Source organism: Pteropus alecto, unplaced genomic scaffold (genome assembly GCF_000325575.1).
Source record: "Pteropus alecto unplaced genomic scaffold, ASM32557v1 scaffold1566, whole genome shotgun sequence".
Lineage (NCBI taxonomy): Eukaryota > Metazoa > Chordata > Mammalia > Chiroptera > Pteropodidae > Pteropus > Pteropus alecto.
The window spans coordinates 1,611-27,734 of record NW_006437816.1 but is presented as its reverse complement, the minus strand read 5'-3'; the positions used below and the strand labels follow the sequence as shown (position 1 = coordinate 27,734).

The 26,124-nt window shown below is 33.3% G+C and overlaps 1 protein-coding gene across 11 annotated transcripts in view; it reads left to right on the top strand.

Moving 5' to 3' along the window:
- Positions 1–25,880, top strand: part of LOC102891856 (zinc finger X-chromosomal protein) — a 50,760-nt gene extending 24,880 nt beyond the window's left edge. For 3 of the 11 annotated variants that reach the window (XM_015591777.2, XM_015591776.2, XM_015591774.2), the window contains exons 3-10: positions 3,214–3,281; positions 3,788–3,876; positions 9,328–9,897; positions 21,893–22,042; positions 22,267–22,410; positions 22,763–22,912; positions 23,397–23,537; positions 24,313–25,880. In XM_015591777.2, the coding sequence (XP_015447263.1) occupies positions 3,816–3,876; positions 9,328–9,897; positions 21,893–22,042; positions 22,267–22,410; positions 22,763–22,912; positions 23,397–23,537; positions 24,313–25,496 (2,400 nt within the window). In that variant the 5' untranslated portion in view covers positions 3,214–3,281; positions 3,788–3,815 and the 3' untranslated portion in view covers positions 25,497–25,880. Of the gene's footprint in view, positions 1–1,681; positions 2,406–3,213; positions 3,282–3,787; positions 3,877–7,799; positions 7,855–9,327; positions 9,898–21,892; positions 22,043–22,266; positions 22,411–22,762; positions 22,913–23,396; positions 23,538–24,312 lie in introns of those variants that run through there. The other 8 variants (XM_015591779.2, XM_006914934.3, XM_025048974.1 and 5 more) reach the window with 6 other exon arrangements.
- The last annotated feature ends 244 nt before the right edge of the window (positions 25,881–26,124 follow it).

Here is a 26,124-nt window from a genome sequence, read left to right as displayed (position 1 = left end):
CTCTTCTCACTCTCATTTCTTGGGTCTTTAGTAACATTTGGGTGTTTCCTTTAGTAGTATGGTTCACACAGCCTGTGTTAACTCCTTTTCATTCTTTTTCTTTGTTCACCTCTGACTATATCACATCAAAAGACCTGTTTCTACTTCACAGATTCTATGTTTGATCCACTTTGTTATTGAAACTTTGCTGTTTCACTTCTCATTTCATTTCTTGCTTTCTTCAGCTCCAGAGTTTCTTTTTGGTTCTATCTTACGATCTCTATCTCTCTTTCAGACTTCTCATTTTTTTCATGTATTGTTTGTAATGTCATGAAACTGTCCTTCTGTATTTACTTGTAGCTCATTAATCTTATCTGAACAACTACTTCAGATTCTTTATGGCAAACAAAATTTCCGTTTCTTTGGAGTTTTTACTAGAAAATTATTGTGTTCCTTTGGTGGTGTCATTTGTCCTAATTTTTCGTGTTTCTTGAAGTTTTATGTTGTTGGCTTCACGTTTGAAGAAGCACTTCTTCCTGTCTTTATTACTTGGCTTCTGGTGAGAAATATCTCTTATTATCCCTGATAGGATTTTGGAAGTTTTTTCACGCCTTTCCTATAGATATGCCTGCTCTACACATCGTGCTTGCTCTTTGGGGGGAATTCTTAAGAGAGAGTGTCTTCTGTCAGTGCTGCAAAGCCAGTGTAGGAGCTGAAAGCCTCATGTTTACTTTTCCTAGGTCATTGTTAATTTCTTCAGTTTGGGTAGCCTTTTCCAAGTTCCGTCTTCAGACCTGCTGTTGCCACCATGGTGTGTGTGCCATGGGTCAGTTGGGGTGATTATAGGCCAGGTAAAAGCAGCTAGCAGCTCATGGAGTTGTGAAGCAATTGGGAGGATTGCATATCTAATTGATGTCCTTCAAGAACCTTGGCCACTGTTCTTAATAGCTTCTCCCTGTCCCCCAGTTGTGCTGCAATCTTAGTATTTTCAATGGGATAAGAAAGAAATGGACCTTTTTGACAGTGTCCTGAAGCTGGGTGTTTACTGACAATCTCTTTTTTTCCCCTTTGGGTCAAATCACAGGCCAAGAAGCTGTCTCTTGATAGCTGTGCTGCTTTAGGGTAGGGTGATGTGAATAAAGTGAAACTATTCCTCTTATCCACACCAGTATGTTCAGTCTCATTTTTTTTTTTTTCCTGTTTATTGGGACAACTTTTCTTTCAGACATTTAGACTTCCACTAAGGCCCTTTCATCTGTGGGTGATTGTCTCAATTAGTGTTCTTTGAGATAAAGACAAAAAAAATGTTTTTTTTCAGGTTCAACTTTTATTAGGGCTAAGATTGATTTTTTTAAGAAAAGTCAAAGAAAGCTTAAGCAACAAATCACTTTTATTCTCATCTTAATTGGCTTAATTTCATGTAGTTTTATTTAATTATGCTTACAAGGTATTTTTGCATTTATACAATTATCATATTTTTAAAGAGGTAAAAGCGTTACAAAACCACAGTTTTGGGGAGAAGAAGCAGTGACAACTTATTTAGAGCAATTCTGGTATTTTTTAATTTTTCTGTGGTTGAAAAATATGTCATCTCATTATAGAAGTCATTTCATAATGTCATATCATAATAAAAACATTAATGTCATCATAATAAAAATAAATGCTCTTGAAGCATTTTGAGTAAATATAACAAAATATATTATTTCTGGAAAATGAATTAGATATGTCTCATTTGACATGTAGGAAATGCATTTCTTTATGACATAAATTATAGTGTTTTATATTTGCATATATTTTTAAGGACGATGTAGTTTAATATCTGAACATTAAGACATACATAAATTACCATGACATATGTTACAAAATACAGTAGAGAAAGAAAAAATTATATGAAAGTTCAGTCAGAAGAAATTGCTTAGCGTTTTCTTTTTGTATATGCATGGGGGGAAAGGACATTTACTGTATAAGTGAAGCAGAGATGATATGGAAATGCATTTTGGGTAAAAGAAACCCAGGACCAAGCATAGAGTTTGAGTCTTATGAGACAGTGCATATTTTTGTTTTCCTGAAAAGCGAGGCACAGACATTTTGGGATATTGGTGGAGAGGAGGGAGAAATGAGTAAGGAGAAATTAAGAGAATAATGGAAAGACCAAAGAAGTTGAATTCTATTTGGAGTCAGCGGGGAGCTACTAAAACATTTCTGAGTACAGGTCTGACATCATTTAAGTTTTACTTGGGAAAATTCACTAATTTTTGTACTTGTGTTAAAATGTATTTGATATTTGTTTTAAATAGATATGGTAAAACATCCAGTAGGAAAGTGATTGTCATAAAGGAAGAAGTTTTTACTTTTAGATAAAAGAGGAGAAAGAAAGAAGGATGCCATTCCATTAAGGGGCCTACCCAAAGGAAGGACTAAGATTGGTAAGGAGCAGAAAGGAGGAGAGGGCATATCATGGTCCAAAGTTTTTATTAGGGTTCTAGCAGGAAAGAATGGGCAAGATAGGTCAGGTGTGCAAAGATTAGAATTGGAATAGTTAAGCCATAGGAATTGTACCTAGGTTGTTACCTGGTCCTGGAGTATTTAAGGGTAAGGGCAGTGTTGCTACATAAATTTAGTGAAAGTGAGGACTCTAGTTGGTTAATTTGTATACCAAAAGTATACCCATAGAGGAGATAAGCCATCTGAAGAATTTAGCTAGGTCTGGGATAGGCTGTCTTTCCCAGGATCAAGACCCCAAAATGAGCATGAAGAAAGCAGAAAACAAGTATAATAAATACACTATGTAGCTTGAAATTTTAACAAGAAGAATGCATTTTTAGCATTGTGAGCAAAAATGATAAAGATTAAAGAAGCTATATCTAATAGCACTGTTGAAAGTGAATTAAAATGTGAGAAATGGAGCAAGGAAAACTGATTAAGAGATTTGTGCGCTACTTGCAGCATAAGTAAATCATGGTTGCTGATAAACCTTCTCTTTGCTCCCTTCTCTTTCTGCATGTACGGGGGTCTTTGTATTTGGATTTTAACTGTTAAAAAAAAAATGTTTCTCTTACCGTAAGCCAATTTGGTAAAGGGCCTTAAGCTGTCATGTTTACACATTATGGTTTTAGTCACCAGGAGAGAGAAAGACTTTGAGAGAGTTACTCTTTCTTATGGTTTCAGATATCAAAGGATGGGAATTTGGTTTTGTTGTTTCAGAGATTAATTTATTTTTTACCTTTTTAATAGCTGGTACCAATTCAGCTGTAGCCTGGAGAATATACATACACTTTGAGAATTATTTCTGAAATCCGAAGGTCAGTTAAGATTTCCGTGCAGAAATCTCAAGAATGCTACCCATTGTTATGATTTAATTTTTACTATTTTGTAATTTATTGGAAGATTACAGACATTAAACTTAAAGATATAATGAAATCTTGATGAGATTTTTCCAGTCTATAAAATTTATTAACGTTGACCCTTTAAGGAATCATTGGGCTGCTGATGAAGAGGAAGCAAGAGGGAGTGTGAACCTTTGGGTGGGCATATATACACACACATATATATATACAAATCTGTGCACTAAACATTTCAGATTTGTGCATTTTATGTAAGTAATACTGTAATTAAACAAAAAATGCCACTGTCAGCCTGCTGGATTGCTCTTATATAGCTGTCCACATATCACTGGCAATCAGTATCTTCCCATTGATAATTTGTGAAGAATCAGGGAATTGGAGCTTTTCAGAAATATAACTATAATGACATTTTAAACATGTAATATAAAAAAATTAATGTTTGGTATACTTTATCCCTGGTTTAGGAGCTGTGACTAATGAAAATCAAAGGCCATGGATGAAGATGAGCTTGAATTGCAGCCACAAGAACCAAACTCATTTTTTGATGAAATAGGTATCTATTTCTTGGGTTGTTACACCTTCTGTCTACCAAATTTGAAGTTGCTTATCAAGAACATAAATTGCTAGATCTTAAATTGATTTATACTAGGTGTGTTGTTACCTTGTCAAAATCTCATAGCCGATCTATAACCTTGTTGGTAACACCCTCAACATTAAAATCTTACAGTAATTCTCATCTTCCACAGTTAATAGTGCTAAGTCCAATGGACATTGATAGGAGACTTTGAAAGTATTTCTTGGACACTTTGTAAGTATTTCGTGTTTAGTTTTCCTGGTATTAGTTTTCTGTCATTGCCATAGTACATTTCCACAAATTTAGTGATCTAAAACAATGCCAGTTTGTTACCTTACAGTTTTGTAGGTCAGAAGTTCATGTATGGTGTAGCTCAACTGGGTTCTTTGTGTATACTTTCACAAAGCCAAAATCAAGGTATTGTATTTCTTTCTGGAGCCTCAGAGGCAGCATCTTTTTACAAGAAAATTTAGACTTTTAGCCAAACTTAGTTCCTGTGGTTTAGGGTAGAGATTCTTGTTTCCTTAGAGACTGTTAGGAAGTGCCATATTTTGCTTCTATACACTGCCCATATTTCTTCTCATGCTTTACATGTGGTTCCCTTTAGCAAAAGCAAGTTGAATTCTTATCATGCTTTGAATCTTTCTGATATTCCTTCTGTTGACAGCAGTCCACCCAGGATAATCTGTCTTGCATATAATCTTAATTACTTCTGCAGGGTTTCTTTTGTCATGTCACATAACATAGTTATAATATCTAGGAATTAGGATTTGGATATCTTTGAAGGACCATCTGACTACCACTGTCTGCATTTGGTCCCTAAGAATTTATGTCCTTCCCAAGTGTAAAATCCATTCAAGCTTTCTTGAGGGTCTCAGACTCAACATTAAAAATTCGCATTTAAGTTAAGCTCAGATATCTGAAATATCATCTAAATTGTGTTCTCATAATACTCTAAGTATGTAGTTCATTAAATAAAACTCTTCATCTATGGGCTTACAAAGCTAAAAAGAACAAATTATGTGCTCCTAGAATGTATGGTAGGGTAGTTTTGAGTATTCTGGTTCAGGCAGGGTTAAAAGGACGATAAAATAGAGTCATTAGTCTAAAGAAATTTTAAAAGCCAGCCAGGCAAACTTTATTCTGTTTTAGCTCTGGGAATAATCTTTTATGGGCCATGGCTCTCTTTTCTCTGTCATCCTTAGTTTTTTCATTTAAGATATCAAGTGTTTATAGCTAAGTAGTTTTAACAGTCTGCTTCATGCACCTAGAATTTGGGAGTCCATAGCCTTCTTTCTGTTGTACTTTCTCTGCCTCTTTCAATCCAAGCTAGCATTTTTTTTTTTTTATGGTTTTTTTAGAGACTATGATGCATCTTTTTTGTTATGAGAATCTACTTTATTATATAGCGACTCATTTACATATCTTTCCGAGAAAATCCCTTTTTTTGTTTTTTTTTTTTACTGAGAAGGCTGTTGGTGAATGCCTTTAAGCTCCTTAGAAACACCCTTATTTGATTGAGGGTGCATGAGGCATACCTTAAATGGCCTTTGAGGACATAATATAATTAAATTCGCGGACCTTTTTATCTTTCTGAGATTTCAGAGAAGAATTGTAGACCATAATACTGCTTTTTCTCTAGAACATCTTGACAAAAGAACTCTCTAATTTTAACTTTTTTTTTACCATCTATATATGCTGTGAATTTCCCAATTCTTAAGTCTTGTTGTCTCTTTGTTTTTAAGTTATTCCTACAATTTAACTTTCTTTTCTTGAATTTTACGTAAGCAGCAGGAAGAAACCAGGCCACACCTTCAACACTCTGCTAAGATCTCCTGAGCTAAATATCTGAGTTTACTGTTATAAGTTACGCTTTCTACATAACTAACTGAAGGATACAGCTTTATTTAGATATTTGCCACAACATAACGAGTATACTCTTTCTTTCATTTTCTAACTTGCTTTTAAATCGTGACTGGCCGTGTTCTTAATGTCTAAGTGTTTATTAATAGTCTATACATAATGACTTAGACATTCTGTAAATCCTTGTAACGTTTCTAACTTGCTTTTAAATCGTGACTGGCCGTGTTCTTAATGTCTAAGTGTTTATTAATAGTCTATACATAATGACTTAGACATTCTGTAAATCCTTGTAGGATTTCTCTACCTTGGTTTTGTCTTCCTTCTGAGTTCTCACTGACATGAGTTATAAACGTCCATATTTTTACTAGTGGTGTTTTCCTTCTGAGTTCTCACTGACATGAGTTATAAACGTCCATATTTTTACTAGTGGTGTTTTCAAGAGAATATCTGATTCTAGAGCCACATCACATTTTTAAGTATTTGTACATCAGCACTCCACTCTCTGGTACCAAAATCTGTATTAATTCCTATTACTGCACCAGTAATTAAACCAACTTAGCAGTTTAAAACAAGAAAATTTATTATCTCACAGTTGCTATAGGTCAGAAATCTATTGTAGTATTACTGGGCTCTCTCCTTTGAAATTTACTTTATGTGGTTGAAATGAAAGTGTCAGAAGTGTGTTCCTTTCTGGGACAGTGGAGATGAATCTGATTCCTGGCTAATTCAGGTAGTTGGCTGAATTCATTTTTTTATATTATAGGGCCGAGGTCCTCATTTTGTTTCTGGCCACAGCTGTGGTGCTGGTCTTTGCTCCTTGCAGCTGGTTGTGTTCCTTCTTATGCTTTCCTCTACAGCAGGAGTGGATTGAGTCCTCTACAGCAGAAGTGGATTGAGTCTCTTTCATACTTAAAATTCTGCTTCAGCTTTCTGGGGCATGCTGGGGCAAGTTCTCTGCTTTGATCAGATTGGGCCCACCCAAATTATCCAGTTTAATCACCCTATTTTATGGTTTATAACCTTATTACATCTGCAAAGCCTTAATGGCATAAGCCATAATATGACATATTTGCAGTTCCAGTGATTAAGGCCTGAACAACATCCAAGGGTGGGGTATGACTGAATGGATGGACTGGAGATTCTGTTTACCACACTGGTCTTTGTGCTGGTTCCTACTACTTAGCTTAGGCTCTTTGATCTCACTCTTAATCTGTAATATTAAACTATTTTTTACTCTCAATTCCTTTCTTTTATCTATCACACTGGTAGAGTATTCACTCTAAAATAACACATGGTTGATGTCATTTCTTTATTCTCCTTTGCCAAGCAGATAAAGTATAAACCCAAGACTCTCTACTTCTACAAGCTTGTTTCTCAAAAGGCTTCCCAAAATGATCCATCTGCATCAGGCAGATAGTATCTTGCCTAATTCCCCCACTGCATATGGAAAATTGTATTTATTAAGTTCTAACAGTAGAAAAAAGGTTTTTAAGACTTCAGATTACCCATAGTTCTAAGTATGTAAGTGATTATACTGGATTTTACGTAATATAAAATCATTTATTATTACATAGCTACTCTTAAAAGTTAAAAGTTTAATGATTTTATAATTGAATTTTATGTGATCGTATTGCTCTATATTGAAACAATGACTAACTTTGCTAAGAAACATGAGAATTAATCAGTATGCTTCCTAAATTGTGTGTGTGTGTGGTCTGAAATAATTTGAGGTTGACTCACATTTGGTAATTTCGGTTTGATAATGGTAAATGCAAAGTGTTAATTCTTTCTTCACTTGAATATAGAGAAGTATAATTAATGTTCTTGAAAAAGAGACTATGTTCTTTGGAGAAAGATTATTTACTAGATTAATCTTGCCACAAGAAAGCCACCTGGGTCATGGACTAAGTGGTCTAAGCTATTGCATTTATACCCTTACTGTTAACACTTAGTTGTTCATTTATCTTTGAGCAAGTCACTGAATCTGCCAGTGCTTCCTTTTTTAAATGTCCTAATGATAACGAAACCTCTCATTACAGTTTTTCAGAACACTTCCCATATATTCCCATTTGATCATCACAACAGTCCTGTGAGGTATGCATGGCAGATCCTATGGTCCTCATTTTACTGACCAGGAAACTGAAACACAGTGGTTAAATTAAATGACTTTGCCCAAGGTCACAAAACAAGTGTCTAAACCTTTCTCTCCAGTTCAGATTTTTAAGTAGTGCTCTTGTTAGTAATTGCTTTTACATTTATGTCTTTAACATGGAGATTAAAGTGATCTACTGTTTGATATGAATTATTACTTTAAAGACAAGTGATTATAAAGCATTTCATAGTTCTACAGGAATGAAAGAAAACATTCTCATTATTACTTAGATATATAATTTAAGTGGGTATTAACTAACTTTAAGACTTTTTACACCTTTTGTTATTCTTTGGCTCTTGTTTATCATTTTTGTTTATTGAAGAATCTGTGTGTTTCTCTCGTGGCCTGCTCAGTCACAGCAAAGTGTACTAATCAACTAAATAGCTTTTTTGGTGAGACGTCCATGTTTGCTTCTCTCTGGTCCACTCACCATCAACAGAAATCTATAGGTGGCTCATCTGAATCAGATATGATGTTTTTTAACTTTTTTTTTTTTTTTTTGGCCTCTTATGACATTCATTCAGAGTAATACTCGCTGAGCACCCTTATGCTGCGTAAACAACTGTGTGATATTGGTGAAGTCATTTAATCTCATTGGGTTCTATAATTGATTCACTGTCTTCCTTCATTCCAAATTGCAGAATGGACTAGTGTAGAGTTTCTTATATTCTAGGGAACTTCTTAGAGGATTTTGTGGTATAGGTGATGGCTGGAGGCTGGATAGAGGCACTTCAGAGCAGCTGCACATTTTATCTTACCTATTCATAAAATACCTAACCCATTGTCTTTTCTCTTTCCTCCTTAATTATGGCCTTCTGTTTCTCTTCTAATTTTATGTGTCAACTCTTTACTATACTAAATTCAGTACATTTTCTAAATTTTCAGTCACTGGTGGAAAATACTAGTGTAATATCAGAAAAGAGTGGGAAAATTATAAAGGGAGAAAGAAGGAAAAGAAAAGAATTATGTAATAGTGATGAAAAGAAGAACACTGATGTATTGAAAGATCTGTGGTAAAAAGGAAAAGAAAATTGAACAGAAAATTGAACACAAATGAATTTATGTTACCTAGCTAATTTTTATTACCCCTTAAGATTTTATTTTGATTCTCTAGGAACTTTTTATGTTGATGCTCTAAACAATTTTATTTATGAATAATTTTCTTCTATAACTCTCCACGTTTCTTGTTTTCCTAGTATTTACCTGTTAATTGATTAGGGTTGAGTAAAAATCGTTAATGTGTTAAAATTTTCTATTATATGAAGCAAAAATAGATTTCCTCTTAATTTATTTAATATTTGAAAAAACTGAAGATAGAGTCTGTTTCCTGGTGGAAAGTAAATAACATTTACATCATCTGAGTTAGTCATTCATGCCTACCTGAAATTTGTCATTTTAATTTTTGTTTTTTTAAGGAACTGATGCTACATACATGGATGGTGATCAAATTGTTGTGGAAGTTCAAGAAACTGTTTTTATTTCAGATATTGTGGATTCAGATATAACTGTACATAACTTTGTTCCTGATGACCCAGACTCAGTTGTAATCCAAGATGTTATTGAGGATGTTGTTATTGAGGATGTTCAGTGCTCAGATATCTTAGAAGAAACAGATATATCTGAAAATGTCATCATTCCTGAGCAAGTCCTTTATTCAGATATAACTGAAGAAGTTTCTTTAGCACGTTGCACAGTCCCAGATGATGTTTTAGCTTCCGACATTACTTCAGCCTCAATGTCTGTGCCAGAATACGTCTTGACAAGTGAATCTATACATGTGTCTGACATTGGACACGTTGAACATGTTATTCATGATAGTGTAGTAGAAGCAGAAATCATCACTGACCCTCTGACAACTGACATAGTTTCAGAAGAAGTATTGATAGCAGATTGTGCCTCTGAAGCAGTCATAGATGCCAACGGGATCCCTGTGGACCAGCAAGATGATGACAAAGGCAACTGTGAGGACTACCTTATGATTTCCTGTAAGTCTTGGGGTATAGTGATTGTCAAAGGTGGTTTTGAAGGCTGTCTTTCTTATCACATTGGGTGATATTTTCTTGACTTAAACTTATAAATTTAAAATAAATCTCAGGCTTATAAGTATTTTTTTTTAGTTTGGATCCTGTAAGATGAGTCATAATTAAGAAAAGCAAAATGATAAAAAATGAAGTTATTACTAATAAGGATAGTACAGAAAGATTAGAAAGAAGAAAGCTGAAAAGAATAGACCTGAACTATATGGAATAATGAAAGATGTGAGTAGGCTGTTATCTGCCTTATCAGAATTACACTGAAACTTGAAAGAGTTTCAGCTTGGAAAAAATCTTTTGTCTTTATTATACAGTTCTGCATTTATTTTCTGTCTTACACAACAGTGTCTCTTTTCCTTTCAAAATAATATTTAAAAAAGTAAATTCACTATTTTGGAATTCTATCAGCTGAATGCGTTGAAATAACGTAGTTGTGTACAAGACTGTAAACAATTGATATAGATTTCAGATTGATTAGAAATCTAGCATTGTAGTAGTTTTATGCTCGGTTCCATGCCCCTTATGGGATTCTGGCTTTCTTGATCGTATTGAATTCTTTATCAGTCAGGACATAATTAGAATTTTGTTTAAGTAGCAGATATCATAGTAGTTCTCTTAGTGAATCCCGATAGTTGTCTCTGATCTTTGTGACTTCAATCTTTAGATATGTTCTCTACATTAATGCGTTTTCAGTTTGTTAGCTGGTCCCATCATCTACCTCCTGGTTTAAGTAACTTGGTTATCCTAAATCACCAGCTCGTGGGATTACTACTAGGGTCTTTGGAATCCAGTTTTACAGTAGAGAGTTCACACTATTTTCATTAACACTACATACATACAAGTCTTCTGTTCTTTCAGCATAGCACAGCAAAAGAGATGATAAAAATTTGGGAGCAGAGAGACCAGACATTTATTTAACTCTTTATGTGATACATATCAAAGTGGCCCAGCATTGTGATAATGATAATTTTCTACATCCAACTGAACTTGCTTAATAACTGTCAAAACCCTGATTCTCCTGATTTAATAAATAGTCACTGAATTCCTTCTCTGTATAAAAGCTTGTACTAGATAAAGTATAGAGTATTTCTAAATATGGTAGTAATTTACAATTTTTTGACCTTGAACTTGTATCCTGTTTGGGTTAGCATTTATCATAACCAATTAGTATTTAATTTTCATGTAAATTTAATTAAAATAAAACTTTTTACAAAATGAATTTATTTAGAAATTTCAAGGTTTTTAGCTATTGATATGCTAGGAGAGATACTTTCTCTCATGCTATACTATAATTTAAAGCCCTATTTGGGGAGGAGAGATGGAAGGAACCTATTTAAAGTTGATAGTTTTTTTAAGTGGGTAGAGAAATTATTGCCTGATGTGATTTTAAATATAGTAGAGAAAATAGATATGCTGTTAATCTGTTTTAATGCTTTTTATAGCATGGGAGATGGAAGTATCTTGATTCCTTTGATATTTTTCTTTAGCATGTATAAATCAAAGAATCTGTTTACTCTTTTTCTTTACAAATTTTAGTAGTTTTTTGGGTCTATGTCCCTAATAGTTTTTATGAAGTGTTTAGTGTCTATCTTGATAAGTTTCTTTCATTTAAAGATCTTACTTAAAATGATGATAAAGAAAAGTTCTTATTTTTTATGGTGTTATTGTGGTATTTCTGGGCACAAAAGCTCGTTGTTACAATATAAGTGGCAGTATATAGTCTGTATATAGATTATTTTATCCACTTAAGTATCTCCATCATCTAACCCTTGAATATTTGATGTGAAATACTTGAACAAATATATTAACTTTATAACTAAAATTCTAGGGATATCTTGCCTCTTACAGGGCCATCTAGTTTAGGTGTTTTGATAATATGATTTGCTTTTAGTTTTTAATTAATTATGATTTTGGTTATAATGAACATTCAATAAAAAGAGGTTCAGTGAGTGTATAAAAAAATGAACCCCAAATCCTCATATCTGAGCCATAAACTCTGAGGATCAGTACAATATATGGTTTGTTTGTTGTTTCTGATAGTTACTGGAATGAAAGAGATGGTAAAATACTTAATTCACATGTTTTTTATTTCTTATATGTGTTTATTATTTTGTTCTATAGCTAATTATTGGTTATGTAAGTAACTTAAACATTGTAAGCTCTCTCCTAGGTTTTTTTTAATTAATTGGAAAAATAAAATATTGGAACTTAAATATACACACAAAATATTTCTAAAAAATGAATAAGAATATTTTAGGAAAGATGTCTTGATCAGTTTTTTAAACTTCTGATAAAATTTGGAAAGATATTTTTATTAATCAGACTAGAATTAGTTTTTTTCTTTTTTAAATATAAGGCCTGTAAAATGCATTTAGAAAATATTGCAGCAGATAAACATTTTCAAAGGATACTGCAAGCCAACAAGAGATGGAACTATTACAATATAGCATTGAAGGCAAAGGGAAAAATAAAACATTATCAAGGTAAAAACCATGGTAGCTGCAACAAGAATAAATGTGACTGACTAAAATCAGGAATCTTCTGATCATGCTTTAAAAATTGCAAAATGAAATGGTTAAAAAAATAAGATACAGTTATGGAGAAAATTGCTAGACATAGGAGACAGAAACAGATAAAACCCACATGCAGAAAAGAAGAAAACAACTAATATTGACAAAGTTATGGGAGAAAGCTTTCCCTAACGATTATTAAAAATTGTCTCCTCTGTAGGCAAAGTGAGAACATCAGTAGAAATGGCCAAAATAAACTTTTTCAGCTTTACAGGGAGCGTTTATTCAAGAAAAAAAAAAGGTTAAATTTTGGTACAGTGAGCATTGTGGCCTCTTAACGCCCTGTATTCACACATACCCCTCTCTAAGCTGTGCGAGTTAATGGTAAAAACCATCCTTTTCCTTGACAAACATCAGTAGCCTGGCAGCTGATGTTAGGGCAGAAAGGTGTTAGCCCTCCTTCAAACCCTATATCTAGAGAATTGTCATTATTTGACCTGTCTAATGTTTCCCTAGAATACCCTACTTGTAAGACTGTCTTTATTTTTAGGGACATTCTGAGCTATCTGCTGTTAACAGCCTTTTGCCTGGGGTTTGTCAAAGTATATCAGAAGTAATTCAAGTTACTGCTGAGGCAATAAATACAGTTAGGGTAGACAACAGGTGTTAGAACTGTAAAGCTTAGGAAAAGCTTCGGAATAAAATGTCGATGGGAGCTTTGAAAAGTTGGGACATATTCCTGGGACTCTTGAATGTGACAATTCCCAGGACTGTGCTCATGTTAGGAAGAAGCCTGGCAAGGCCCTAAGCTCACTCCTTTGGCTGCCCTTGAAGCTCTGTCCAAGTAGGAAGTAAAAGCCAGTGTGGCCTTTAAATTGCTTGGCTAAATGTTGAAGAAGTGTTTCAACACATACACAGAACTCCTTGGCAAATATTGGAAGAATTACTGGTTCCACGTATCTATGGAAATCTCAATCCAATCAGTAGCTGACCACTTATCAGAAACTTTAGTGGCCATACAAAGAAAGAATATAAACTTAATGGAATTAGTTCAGAAAACCCACCAAACAAGCAGCAGCAACAAACTGGGGTGAATGGGATAATCTGACTTCAACAGTTACCACATTGCAGCATTTAAAATCTTTAAGTTGTCAAAAAAAATTATGAGACATGCAAAGAAATTATCATGGCTCAAACACAGAAGAAAGTATAGTAAGTAGAAACTTACCCTGAGAGATCCCAGACAGGGAACTTTACTAACAAAGATTTTAAAGCAGCTGTTTCATTTTTTTTCAAAGAACTAAAGGAAACCTTGTATAAAGAACTAAAGGAGAGTGTAAGAATGCTGTCTCATAAATAGAGAATAGCAGTAATAAATTAAATTTAAAAACTAAAATTCTGAACTTGAAAGTTATAATAAATGAAAATTTTACCAGAGAAGCTCAAAAGTAGATTTGAACAAGCAAAAGAGAGAATAAGCAAATTTGAAGGTACATCAAATAAAATTGTCCAATCTGAGAAGGGAAAAGAAATGAAGAAAAATGAGTACAGGTATATTGACCTATAGAACACTAAGCATGTCAACATACGTATAGTCTCAGGAGAGGAAAGAGTCAATTGGGTGAAAGAATATTTCAAGAAGTAATGGCTGAAACCTTCCCAAATTTGACAAGAAATATTCATCTGCACATATAAGCTAAGAAGTTCAGTGAATTTGTTAATTGTCAAAAGACAAAGAGAAAAATCTTGAAATCAAGTCACACAGAAGTGATTCATCACATACAAGTGATCCTTCCTCAAAAAGAGTAATAGCTGTTTTCTCATTAGGTAACAATGGAGTCTACAAGACAATGGGATGATATATTCAACATATTGAAGGAAAAAGACTGTCACCAAGAATTCTATATCCAGCTAAAAGCTTTAAAAATGAAGAAGAAATTAAGACATTCCCAGGTAAACAAAAAAGTTGTAGTGATTCAGACGTTGAACTATTGGCATAAGGAAAGACATATAAATCAGTGGGATAGAATTGAGACTCTAGAAGTAAATCCATTCATCTGTGGTCAATTGATATTTCATAAGTGTGCCAGGACAGTTCAGTGGGGGAACAGTTCAGTCTCTTCAGATGTTGCTAGAATAACTGGATGTCCACATGTAAAAGAATGAAATTGGTCTGCTGCCTCAAAACACAAAAATTAACTCAAATCGAAAGCTTAAATAGTAAGAGCTAAAATTCTAAAACTCAATAAAACATAAGTGTATATATTGTTGAACTTGGATTAGGCATTGGTTTTTAAGATATGGTACCGAAAACACAAGCAACTTAAAGGACAATAGATATAGAGAACTTCATCAGATTTGAAAATGTTTTTTGTTTCAAAGACTATCAAGAAAGTGAAAAGGTAACTCAGAATGGGAGAAAATATTTGCAAAGCATATATTTAAGGGTCTAGGAAACAATAAATGAAGAACTTCTACAGCACAACAATAAAAAGACACAACTGCATTAAAAAATAGGCAAATAACTTGAGTAGGCATTTTTTCCAAAGGAAAGGAAGCACATGAAAGATGCACATCATTAGTCGTTAGAGGAATGTAAATCAAAACCACAGTAATGTAAAATAGGTATTTTAAAAATGGAAAATAACAATTATTGGCAAAAGTATGGAAACTTCGAAACACTCATAAATTGCTGATAGCAATGGAAAATTGTGTAATTTCTTTAGAAAAATTTGGCACTTTCTCAAAAAGTTGAACATAGAATTACCATATATCCCAACTATTCTTTGTGTTCCTACGTATACACGCAGAATTGAAAATACATGTCCACCCAATGGTTTTTACACAAATGTTCAAAGTAGTATTCTAATTGCCAAAAAGGTGGAAACAACTCTAATATTTATAAGATGGTTTTAAAATTGAATGGTTTTAAAAACTATTGAATGGTGGTAGAATATTATTTGTAATAAAATGTGGTAGAATATTATTTGTAATAAAAAGAAAGGAAACCACTGATACTTGCTACTGTGGATGAACTTTGAAAGTGTTGGAAGCATATGGTTTGTATAGAATACATATATCTATAAAGAAAATGTAAGTTAGTGGTTGCCCAATTGTGGGATAGCTTGGGGAAAGGGTTGGCTAAAGAATACAAATGTATTTTGGGGGAATGATGGTTACATAACTTTGGAAATTTCCCAAAAAACTGTAAAAGGGTGAATTTTATGGTATGTGAATTTTATCTCCTAAGAATGATTGGAATCAACTAAGAGTTCATAGTTATAAGAAATTGATGGAATAATAACCAAGTCATAGTTACGTTAGTGTACTTGAAGGATAAAGTTACATGGGTACCCACATAAAAATACTGAATTTCATAAGATAGTGCACCAGTGTGTAAAACAATATGATGAAACTGTAGCCTAACAATTTTATACCCAGCCAACTTATTCTTCAAGTCTAAATTACAGCTAAATCATTTTCAAGTGTCCAGGAGTTTAAAGACATTAGACCCCATGCATGGTGGAACTGCTTTTTTGGTAATTAATAGAGCAGACAAAGAATGAATAGAAGGAACACAAGAATGAAGAAAGAGGTAAAATGACTGGTGTTATTTTTTTCAGTTTTTTTACCATATGTGCACCAATCTGTGCACATTAAGGTTATGCAACAGAAAGTAATTGTTTATTAAGTTGACTATAAAATATTTTGGACAGCATGACATATACATGTTTCTTCATGTTTTATAACAAATGATGGTTAATAGAGTCTTTAAAATACTTCAGCCTCTTCATAATATTTTTGCTTAGGAGGGGCATATGTATTTAAATGTTTGACATTGACTTCAAGATTAGCACTTACACATTTAACAAATGAATACTGAATAATTTCTGTATGTCAGGCAATGTAGACTTTTGGGATCAGTGAACAAAACATGGAAATTTCTTCTAATCATGGAAACTACCCTCTAGTAGGGGTAGATAAAAAATTTGTAAGTGAATTATATATATATGTCAAGGATCCCAGGACAAGATATCTTTTTATGAAAGATTTCAATTTTGAGTTGTCTGATAGACTTAAAAAAGGAAATGCATGTGCTAATCTGAGTTTAGGAGAAATTAGGAAATCTAAGTATAAAATTTAAACCATAAGATAGAATGACATCAAAAGCAAGTAATTGGTTATAAAGGAAAGAAGGCCAATGATTAAGCCCTGAGGTTTGCTATGTTAAGAGGTAGGGGAAAAGAGGCACTGGCAAAGGACTGAGGAGGCATGGCCAGTGATGTAGGAGGGAACAAACAGGTTGAGTCACAGAAGCTAAGTGAGGAAAGTTAAAATCGGATGACAGTGAACTTCTTTGTCAAATGCTGCTGCTAAGGCAAGTCAAATGAGTTTTGAGAATTGGTCATGAGTGACATTGGTAGACAGTTCATGAAGTGAGTTTAGAGAATGTAGAATGAAAAAAATTGAGAAATGAAGCCGTAGTTGGCAAGAAATGTGATATCATTAGAAGGTGGTTTTTTTTGTAAGAGATGAGGAAAACTTGTTTGTAGAGATTGATAAATTGATGTAAAAAATAATTGAACAGTGAAAAGAAGGTATAATTTAGTCCTTAAGCAGTAGGATTAGTTTTAAAAAGGAGCACATTAGTTTGTAGACATGTAGTGAAGACAAAATTTATGGATTTAGTTGTTTCCAGGTAGGTAGAGTGAAATTTAGTGGAGTATTTTGTTGTCAGGGAAATAAAGTAAGATCAATTGGCCATTTAAAGGAGAAAATGTGAAAGTCTTTTCAAGATTTATGGTCAGGCATTTAAAAATGAGAGCAAAAGCATTGTTTTTGTTTTTTTTCCTTAATCCAGATTTAATTGCATAAATACAGGTGTAAAGACAAAAATCACATTAAGTTTGTGGTTCTCTGATAAAATGAGAGGGGCATAGGAATTGGAAATATTTAAGAGGATAGAATGATCAGCTGCGGAATTAAACTGGTTTTTTTTGTTAGATTTGTTTAAAATATTTTTTTAAAAAATATCATTTTTATTTAAAACATTAATTTTTTCTTTTTTTACTTGTATATAGTCATAGAGAAATATTGAATAAAATTCTTTTAAATTTTATTCATAGTTCTGGTTGATAGAATTGGAGTACAATAAAGATGTATTCTCTCTACTAAAAGTAGCCTTTTAAGGCAAAGTTGAAGAAGCCTCAAGTAATGAAGAATTGCTTAAACAAGGCACATGGAGAATTTTGGTGGTGGCAGGGTGTTGGGACAGAGAAGACTGTTAAGGCAGAAGATTAGATGGTAGAATGATTTCTTAGGATAAGGAGGATGGGTAAGGTGACTGGATTTTTTTTTTTTCCTTTAACATAGTTTGTAGGGCTGTTTGGTTGGGAAACATGGCGTAAAGCAAATCAAATAGGTGCTTATTATTTCCTGTGATGGGCAGTGGTTGGTAACATTTAACAACCACCTGACCTTGAGAGATGATGCAATTTGAGGAAATGGAGAAGCAAGCCAAATACTTGAGTAGTAATCTTGCTAATGATAAAAGATTTCTGTATTAATGACCAGACAAAATGCAGTTCCTCTGCAAATTGGTTAATCATTCTTTTTTCCTCGCAAATTGTAATGAATTTGCTGTAGAAGCTTAGAGAAAGGAGATAACGAATGAAAATGAAATGAAAGTCTGAATCTAAAGATAGACATCTTTCTCACTCCCTCCTCTAAACTCTTAGGAATTTAAAAGACTTGAGGCAAATCACATACTGTCCAAAAACTTTTATTTCTTTATAATACAGTGAGATAAAGGGAAAGGTTGAGATAAAATATTGAGATAAAATGCCATGCAAAAGGTTGTTATTAGAAGCAATCTTAATTTTGGAGAAACCTTAATCTCAAGCTCTAGTTCTTCCATTACTACATATTTTAATAAGGCAGTTGTACAGAAATATATATGACGACTCAGTTTTATCTAGGCCTTTTTTGTCTGAGTTTTTTGCTTAGTTTTTAATGGCAATTTTCAAATCATAGATTTTGAATAGTGACAGAACACCTAAATGTTTTCTTTTTTAATAAGCTACTTTTGTAATACAAATAATTTTACTGGTTGAATCAGTAGGACACCTGTTTGAGGTGAAATTTTCAAGGTGAATTGCACTTTTGTCTAGTAATAGATTAACTTTGCTTTTTCTCTGCTAGATCTTATATTTGAATGTTTTTATTACATATTGTTTAAAAACAAGTTAAAAAGATCTTTTACAAGCTATAAGTAAATATGTGACATTTTGCAAGCTGAAAAATTATCAGATTTTCTGTTTTTTGAGAATTTTATTAGTGGTTACCTGCAGATTACATTTTTACATTAGATTTTTCAGTACCTGTTTAGAATCATTTTTTACAAACTTGTCAAAAGGCACTAGCTTTATCATACAATACCTATTTCTCAGAGAGTAGTTCTCCAAAAAGGTATAAATTAATTGTGGATTCTCCTGTCTGGTTTGCTAAGATCTTCATTCTCTAAGGCAATCTCTGTAACATTTCAAAGCCACCTTAATGAAAATAGCCCAGTCATCTGAATACATTGTAAAAATATTCACCTTTGAAAAAAGGCTAATTACACCTCAGACAAGAATTAAGGACATGACGCATTTCTCCCCACAAACTATATATAAAACATAGTCAAAATAATTTAGTTACTTAAGGTCAAGGTTTAAGGAGGGCACGTGCGGGTATGTGCGTGTGTGCGTGTGTGTGTGTGTGTGTGTAATTGTAAAGAACTTAACTGGCTAGGCTTTTTGAACCTTGGTATCATTAAGCTTTTCCTGGACCAGCTCATTTTCCTTACTTCTCAAAGTTCTTAACCCAGTCTGCAGTTCTGTTAACATTTACCAAAGTCCTTGCCTTGTGTATATGTGGTTCAAGTACCAGTCAGGATTTTTACTTCACATTGTATTCCAAGCTGCTGTTCAACAAAATAGCTATATTCCTGTTGATAATACCTATTCTCAGGTGTCAAAAGGAATAATGTTTTTCATTCTGTGTAAGGAATTTTGCTTATAGTTTCTTCTTCCCTTGTGAGATCTTGATCTAGCAATTCACCATGTCCTCTAACTCTTTATTACTCCTACAGACTATGAACGTGCTTAAGTATTTTTATCAATCAAATAATAACCTCCTTGATCGTGCCATCTTTTTTGATTACTGCTCCTTCCTTTGTTCTCCCTTTTTAAAGTTGACTTCTTAAAGATATCTACACGTCACGTAGAATTCTTAATCCACTCAAGTCTGACCCCATTTAGCATTCACTAAAACATTCTTCACCAAGAACATCAGTGATCTCCAGGTTACTACAAGCCCCAGTGCAGGTGTTCTTCTTATACTTTGTACTTGTATTGTGTTGTTGTTCCATGGCTGTAACCATATTTCAGAATGGTATTTGAAAGTAGTTTTGGCAAATAATTTGGCCTGGGATATTCTTAATTTCTGCTAAGAAAGTAAATTAGATGAAATTTCACTGTGTTATCACTTTTTAATGTTAGCTTTTGAAATACTTCATTTTAATCTGTTAGAATATTCTTATAATGCTATATAAGAATTTTGATTTAGACAAATGGAATTTTTGGATCTTTTGAAGAACATAGTGAGGAATTGGCAGAAGTATTTCAAAGATAAAAATCATAAGTCACTGTGAAGAATTTAAGACAAAATTAATATTGGTCAAAACTCACCATAATCTTAATTGAGTTGTGCTTAAGTTATAAGCATATTCATCTGCTCTTTACTAATGTAAACCATTTGTACTTTGTTGTACCATTTATTGCTTCTAACAATTCTAACTCTCATAGAATATATACATTCTTAAAACACCAGAAGTTGAATGTTAGTTGTGAGTCACATAGACTAAGTTTTGAATTTGGCTTTGCTGGTTACTAGTTATGTGACCTCAGATAAGTCATTCATCTCTTCTCAACTTTATTTTGCTTTACTGTAAAGTGTTGATGATATATTAACACCTTCCTCTTATAAGTAGTATTTAGTGTTTATAGTAATCATTTAATAAATGGTAGCTGTATTATTAGTGGTATCACGTTTAAAAATAATCATCTATTGTCCGCTTTTCCACTGCATTAGACTTCTCCAGTCCATGACTTTTTCATATTTGTTATCTCTACTACCTAGCACAAAGTCTGATTTATAGTTGTGATTCATTGTTGAATTGAGTAAAACATAAATATATAACCAGATAATAAAGTATGTCTAGAAGGGGGAACACCAGAAAGGGAACTAAAAGGGAGTTGAAAGCCATGATGGGAGTATTGAAGACAAGCTAAATCAGCCTTCTCTTCTGAACTTTGATTCCATTCTCCTCTGGTTTATCTTTAGCAATGCCTGATAGGACAGTTGTGTCTGGAACAGAGAAAACATTTCTTTAGTCTTTCTCTAATGTGCTTGACCTAAGTAAATACAACTTTTATGATGTGCTGAATTATAATGGCTGAGTTTTCATAAGTCTTTGCCAAACTTTCTTTTGTGAAAGTAGTAGTAGTAGTGGATTGAAATGAAAGAAAAAGGTTACATTTTGTGGGAATTATATTTTTATTATTTCAATCCAGAGTCTGTTTCTTTCAGACATTATTTTTTACTTTTAATGTTCTAAATCCTAACCATAATCTGCTTATTTCTGTGTTATTTTTAATGTTTAAATATGAAGTGTTTTTTCTATATTCTGTGAATCTAATATTGGGGAATATGTGTGCCTCTGTTGGTCAGTAAGAGTACCTTTTTTTTCCCCGAAAACAGAAAACAGGTTATTTCCATTGAGGTATATGAGAATGTGTTTAAATATACATTTGCTGCATTTGCTAGCAGTGACTCAGACTCATTTTTATGAACTCTCCTCTCTCTATATGTGTATGTGTACTTTTATATTTATATATATATACTATGTATGTGTACTTTTATATTTAAAAGTTTGATTTTAGAATTTACATTGACCATTGCAGTGTACTTTTCTGAAAATTCTATTTCAATTTATTTAAAAAGAAATTCCAATAGAAACAGATTAGACCAAATAATACTGAGAAGTCAGCATGAAGTAGTGCTAACACGTTTAGATAAGAGCAGTGTTTGTTCATTTTACTACTTGGGTATTACCAAAATCTTTGAGAATATAATAGTTTTTTTTAATGGATATACTTTTACCTAATGATGAAGTATATCATTTCATTATTTTTGTTAATTTTGAAGGCTACTAGGAGTTTGCTTTGAGTAAAATGTCATCTCATTTTTAGGAGACTCATTGATTGTTCTGCTTTCTAGGAAAAATCATCCAATTTTATGAGTCAAGTTAGAGATTATAATTGTAAAAAGGATTTTTTTAAATGGTAATATTTAAGTATCTGCTATTATTAATGGTGTATTTCTTCTCTTTTTAGTGGATGATGCTAGTAAAATAGAACAGGATGGTTCCTCTGGAATTACTATTGATGCAGAATCAGAAATCACTTCTTGTAAAGTGGATGGCACTTGCCCTGAAGTCATCAAAGTGTACATTTTTAAAGCCGACCCTGGAGAGGAAGACTTAGGTAAGAAGAAACCCACAGCATATTATATATCCTGGTCAGTTACTTCAACCTGATTACTTTTGGATAGTTTAGATGAGAACATTTGAATTCTTTTCTGAAAATTACCTTTAAAACATTTCTAATATACTAATATAAAAAAGTGTTGAAAGAGGTACTTATTAAAGTGATACAGGTGGAAATGAAGTTTTCACATAAATTTCTAGAGCTGTCATCTTCCCTGATAGGTGGCACTGTAGATATTGTGGAGAGTGAGCCTGAGAATGATGATGGAGTTGAACTCCTTGATCAAACTAACAGTATTCATGTGCCAAGGGAGAAGATGGTTTATATGACTGTCAGTGACTCTCAGCAAGAAGATGAAGATTTAAGTAAGTAGGTGGCATTTTTGTGGGACACTTTATGTTTTCAATTTAAACTGCAATAAATATTTGATGGAAGTAAGCAACGCTGTTGTAGACATTATTGTACTGACATATTCCAAAGAACATCAGTGACTATTAACAAATGCTTAGAATATTGCTTGAAAAACAAATTATGGTGGAGCAAAGGGAGGAATAATTCATTTAACAAATATTTATAGTTTATTATATGAAAGTAGTGTTTGAATTACGTAACATTTGAACTTTTTTTGTTTTTTGACTGAATTCAAATAAAAATAAATGCCATGTCTGATCTCTTATAAACCTGGTCTCATAAGTGTTCACTTCATTTTCTACTTAGATGTTGCCGAAATTGCTGATGAAGTTTATATGGAAGTGATCGTAGGAGAGGAGGAATCTGCTGTTGCAACAGCAGCAGCCACTGTGCATGAAACAGCCGATGACAATGAAATAAAAACCTTCATGCCAATAGCATGGGCAGCAGCTTATGGTAAGTGACATAGTAGTTCAAATGATTACAAGGTTCTTGAACATCAGTTTATTATTATTGAAAAATGGTTAGGCCTTAGAACTGTGCAGTACTAGTGTAGTGAGTTAAGGAAAAGTGGAGGAAGATTTTATAGTCATCCTTTTTCCCTTTAATTTTAACATAAATATCCTTCATTCTATATTATGTAAGAAATACATAGGCTTTCAAGCTGAAATTTTTATTTTGATTATAGCAGAAAATCCATGACTACAATTTTGAGTCACAGCAAGGTAGTTCATGGAGCAAAATGATGCTAGGTTTCAAAGCTGGGTATTTATTATGGTCTTGTATATAAATATGCCCATAAATCCCATTACCTAGAATAGGAAATTTCTGTCATTCATGAGTATCATGGTTTACTTTTTGTTGTCGTCGTTAATAAAGAATCCCTAATTCTTATAATTTATAATACAGTATAATTTTGTTTTTTAATGCACATCGTTAGGTAATAATTCTGATGGAATTGAAAACCGGAATGGCACTGCAAGTGCCCTCTTGCACATAGATGAGTCTGCTGGGCTTGGCAGACTGGCTAAACAAAAAACAAAGAAAAGGAGAAGACCTGATTCCAGGCAGTACCAAACAGGTGAGGGCACGAGTTCCACAGCACAGTGTGCTTTGTGAGCTCTCAGATGAAACTAGTATATTTCCACAGAGGTGTTGTGATAGCATTTTAGCTGCTGGACCACATGTAGCATTTGTGTATTAATTTGGAAATAGAATTTTAAGAATTCAGTGATATTCATGAATGATTTTTTTGGAAAAAAAATAGTTTTTGGATCAGAAATTTAGAGAAAGAATTAAACTCAGGTAATTTTAGTGGAAATGAAGACAAATCCCTAAAATATGTTAGTTAACTCTAAATGAACAAATGTAAAGAATCTGTGATAGCTTAAAGTAGGCATCATTTACAGAGGAATAAGACAAATACTTTGTTGTTCATTGGGTATATTCCTTTCCTGTATTGTCTTAAATACTTATTTGCATATTTAAATTGTCTTCATAGGTGTCAGTAAACTTTATATTAGCATAAATTTGTCTTGGAATAAACAAAGCTGAAATGTTGAACTTTATTTTTTATGAACACTATTCAGTAGGTATCTAAATTTATGTAGCTTTAAATTTGTATTTTATTTATTTTAACCTGGAAGTGACATTGCTACTGTCATACTGAATGACGTTTCTGGACCAAATTCTTTGTTACTAGGTTGTTATATCTCTTGTTGAAAAATGATCAAGTTGAATGTTAACCTGATTTAGGAATTACCTGTCTAATGTTTAGAATGCACACTTTAAATTCTTGAAGAAACCAAAATAGAACTTGCTTATTCACTCATGTCCCTTAACTTTTCTTTTCTTAGCAATAATTATTGGCCCTGATGGACATCCCTTGACTGTCTATCCTTGCATGATTTGTGGGAAAAAGTTTAAGTCGAGAGGTTTTCTGAAAAGGCACATGAAAAACCATCCTGAACACTTAACCAAGAAGAGTTACCATTGTACTGACTGTGATTTCATTACCAACAAGAAGGTAAGTTTACACAATCACATGGAGAGCCACAAGTTGACCAGCATGGCAGAGAAGGCCATCGAATGCAATGACTATGGGAAGCATTTCTCTCACACTGGGACTTTGTTTACTCACAAAGTGATGCATAAGGAAAAAGGAGCCAACAAAATGCACAAGTGTAAATTTTGTGAATACGAGACAGCTGAACAAGGGTTACTGAATCGCCACCTTTTGGCAGTCCACAGCAAGAACTTTCCTCACATTTGTGTTGAGTGTGGTAAAGGTTTTCGTCACCCATCAGAACTCAAAAAGCACATGCGAATTCATACTGGGGAGAAGCCGTACCAGTGCCAGTTCTGCGAATATAGGTCTGCAGACTCTTCTAATTTGAAAACGCATGTTAAAACTAAGCATAGTAAAGAGATGCCATTCAAATGTGACATTTGCCTTCTGACTTTCTCAGATACCAAAGAGGTGCAGCAACATGCTCTTATTCACCAAGAAAGCAAAACACACCAGTGTTTGCATTGCGACCACAGGAGTTCCAACTCAAGTGATTTGAAACGACACATAATTTCAGTTCACACTAAGGACTACCCCCATAAATGTGACATGTGTAGTAAAGGCTTTCACAGGCCCTCAGAACTCAAGAAACACGTGGCTGCTCACAAGGGTAAAAAAATGCACCAATGTAGACACTGTGACTTTAAGATTGCAGATCCATTTGTTCTAAGTCGCCATATTCTCTCAGTTCACACAAAAGATCTTCCATTTAGGTGTAAGAGATGTAGAAAGGGATTTAGGCAACAGAGTGAGCTTAAAAAGCATATGAAGACGCACAGTGGCAGGAAAGTGTATCAGTGTGAGTACTGTGAGTATAGCACTACAGATGCCTCAGGCTTTAAGCGACATGTTATTTCCATTCATACGAAAGATTACCCCCACCGTTGTGAGTATTGCAAGAAAGGGTTCCGAAGACCTTCAGAAAAGAACCAGCACATAATGCGACATCATAAAGAAGTTGGCCTCCCCTAACAGTACTTCTACAGATGTTTGTAAAAACATTGGCCTTGAAACAGAAAATTCATTTAAAAGTCTCATCCACATATAATACTGTATATTAATTTATGCTGTGTAAAAATAGGATTATTGCTTCTAGTTGACTTCTTAACATTTTATTCAGTAGGGTGCTCTGTATCCTATTCGGATTGTTTATTCAATGGAGAAAAGTAGCAATAATGAAGTTGCTTTTATTAAAATAACCTCTAATTCTATGCTGAATTTTTCAGTATTAGACATTTTACTATTTAACTTTACTCACCGTGATGGTACTCTTCTAAGACTATTTAAGATTAAAAAAAAAAACAAAACCCATGAGATTGGTAACTTTAAAAATAATCATTTTGACTCATTTTCTTCCACAGATTTTTCATATCAAATAGAAACATCTGGGAGATTTTTACTGTCAGGTGTAATTGTAACATGAAAGTCATTTTTGTTTAGCAGACAGAATATGCTTCCTTTGACTTTCCTCATAGTGTTTGCATCTTTTGTCAGCACAACACACTTCTAGAAAGTCTTAGTGAAAGGTTTTGCTTATTTCTGTTATTCTTCTGGTTATACAGCTTTCTTTTGGAATAGTTGTGTTCTAGAAATAAGACTT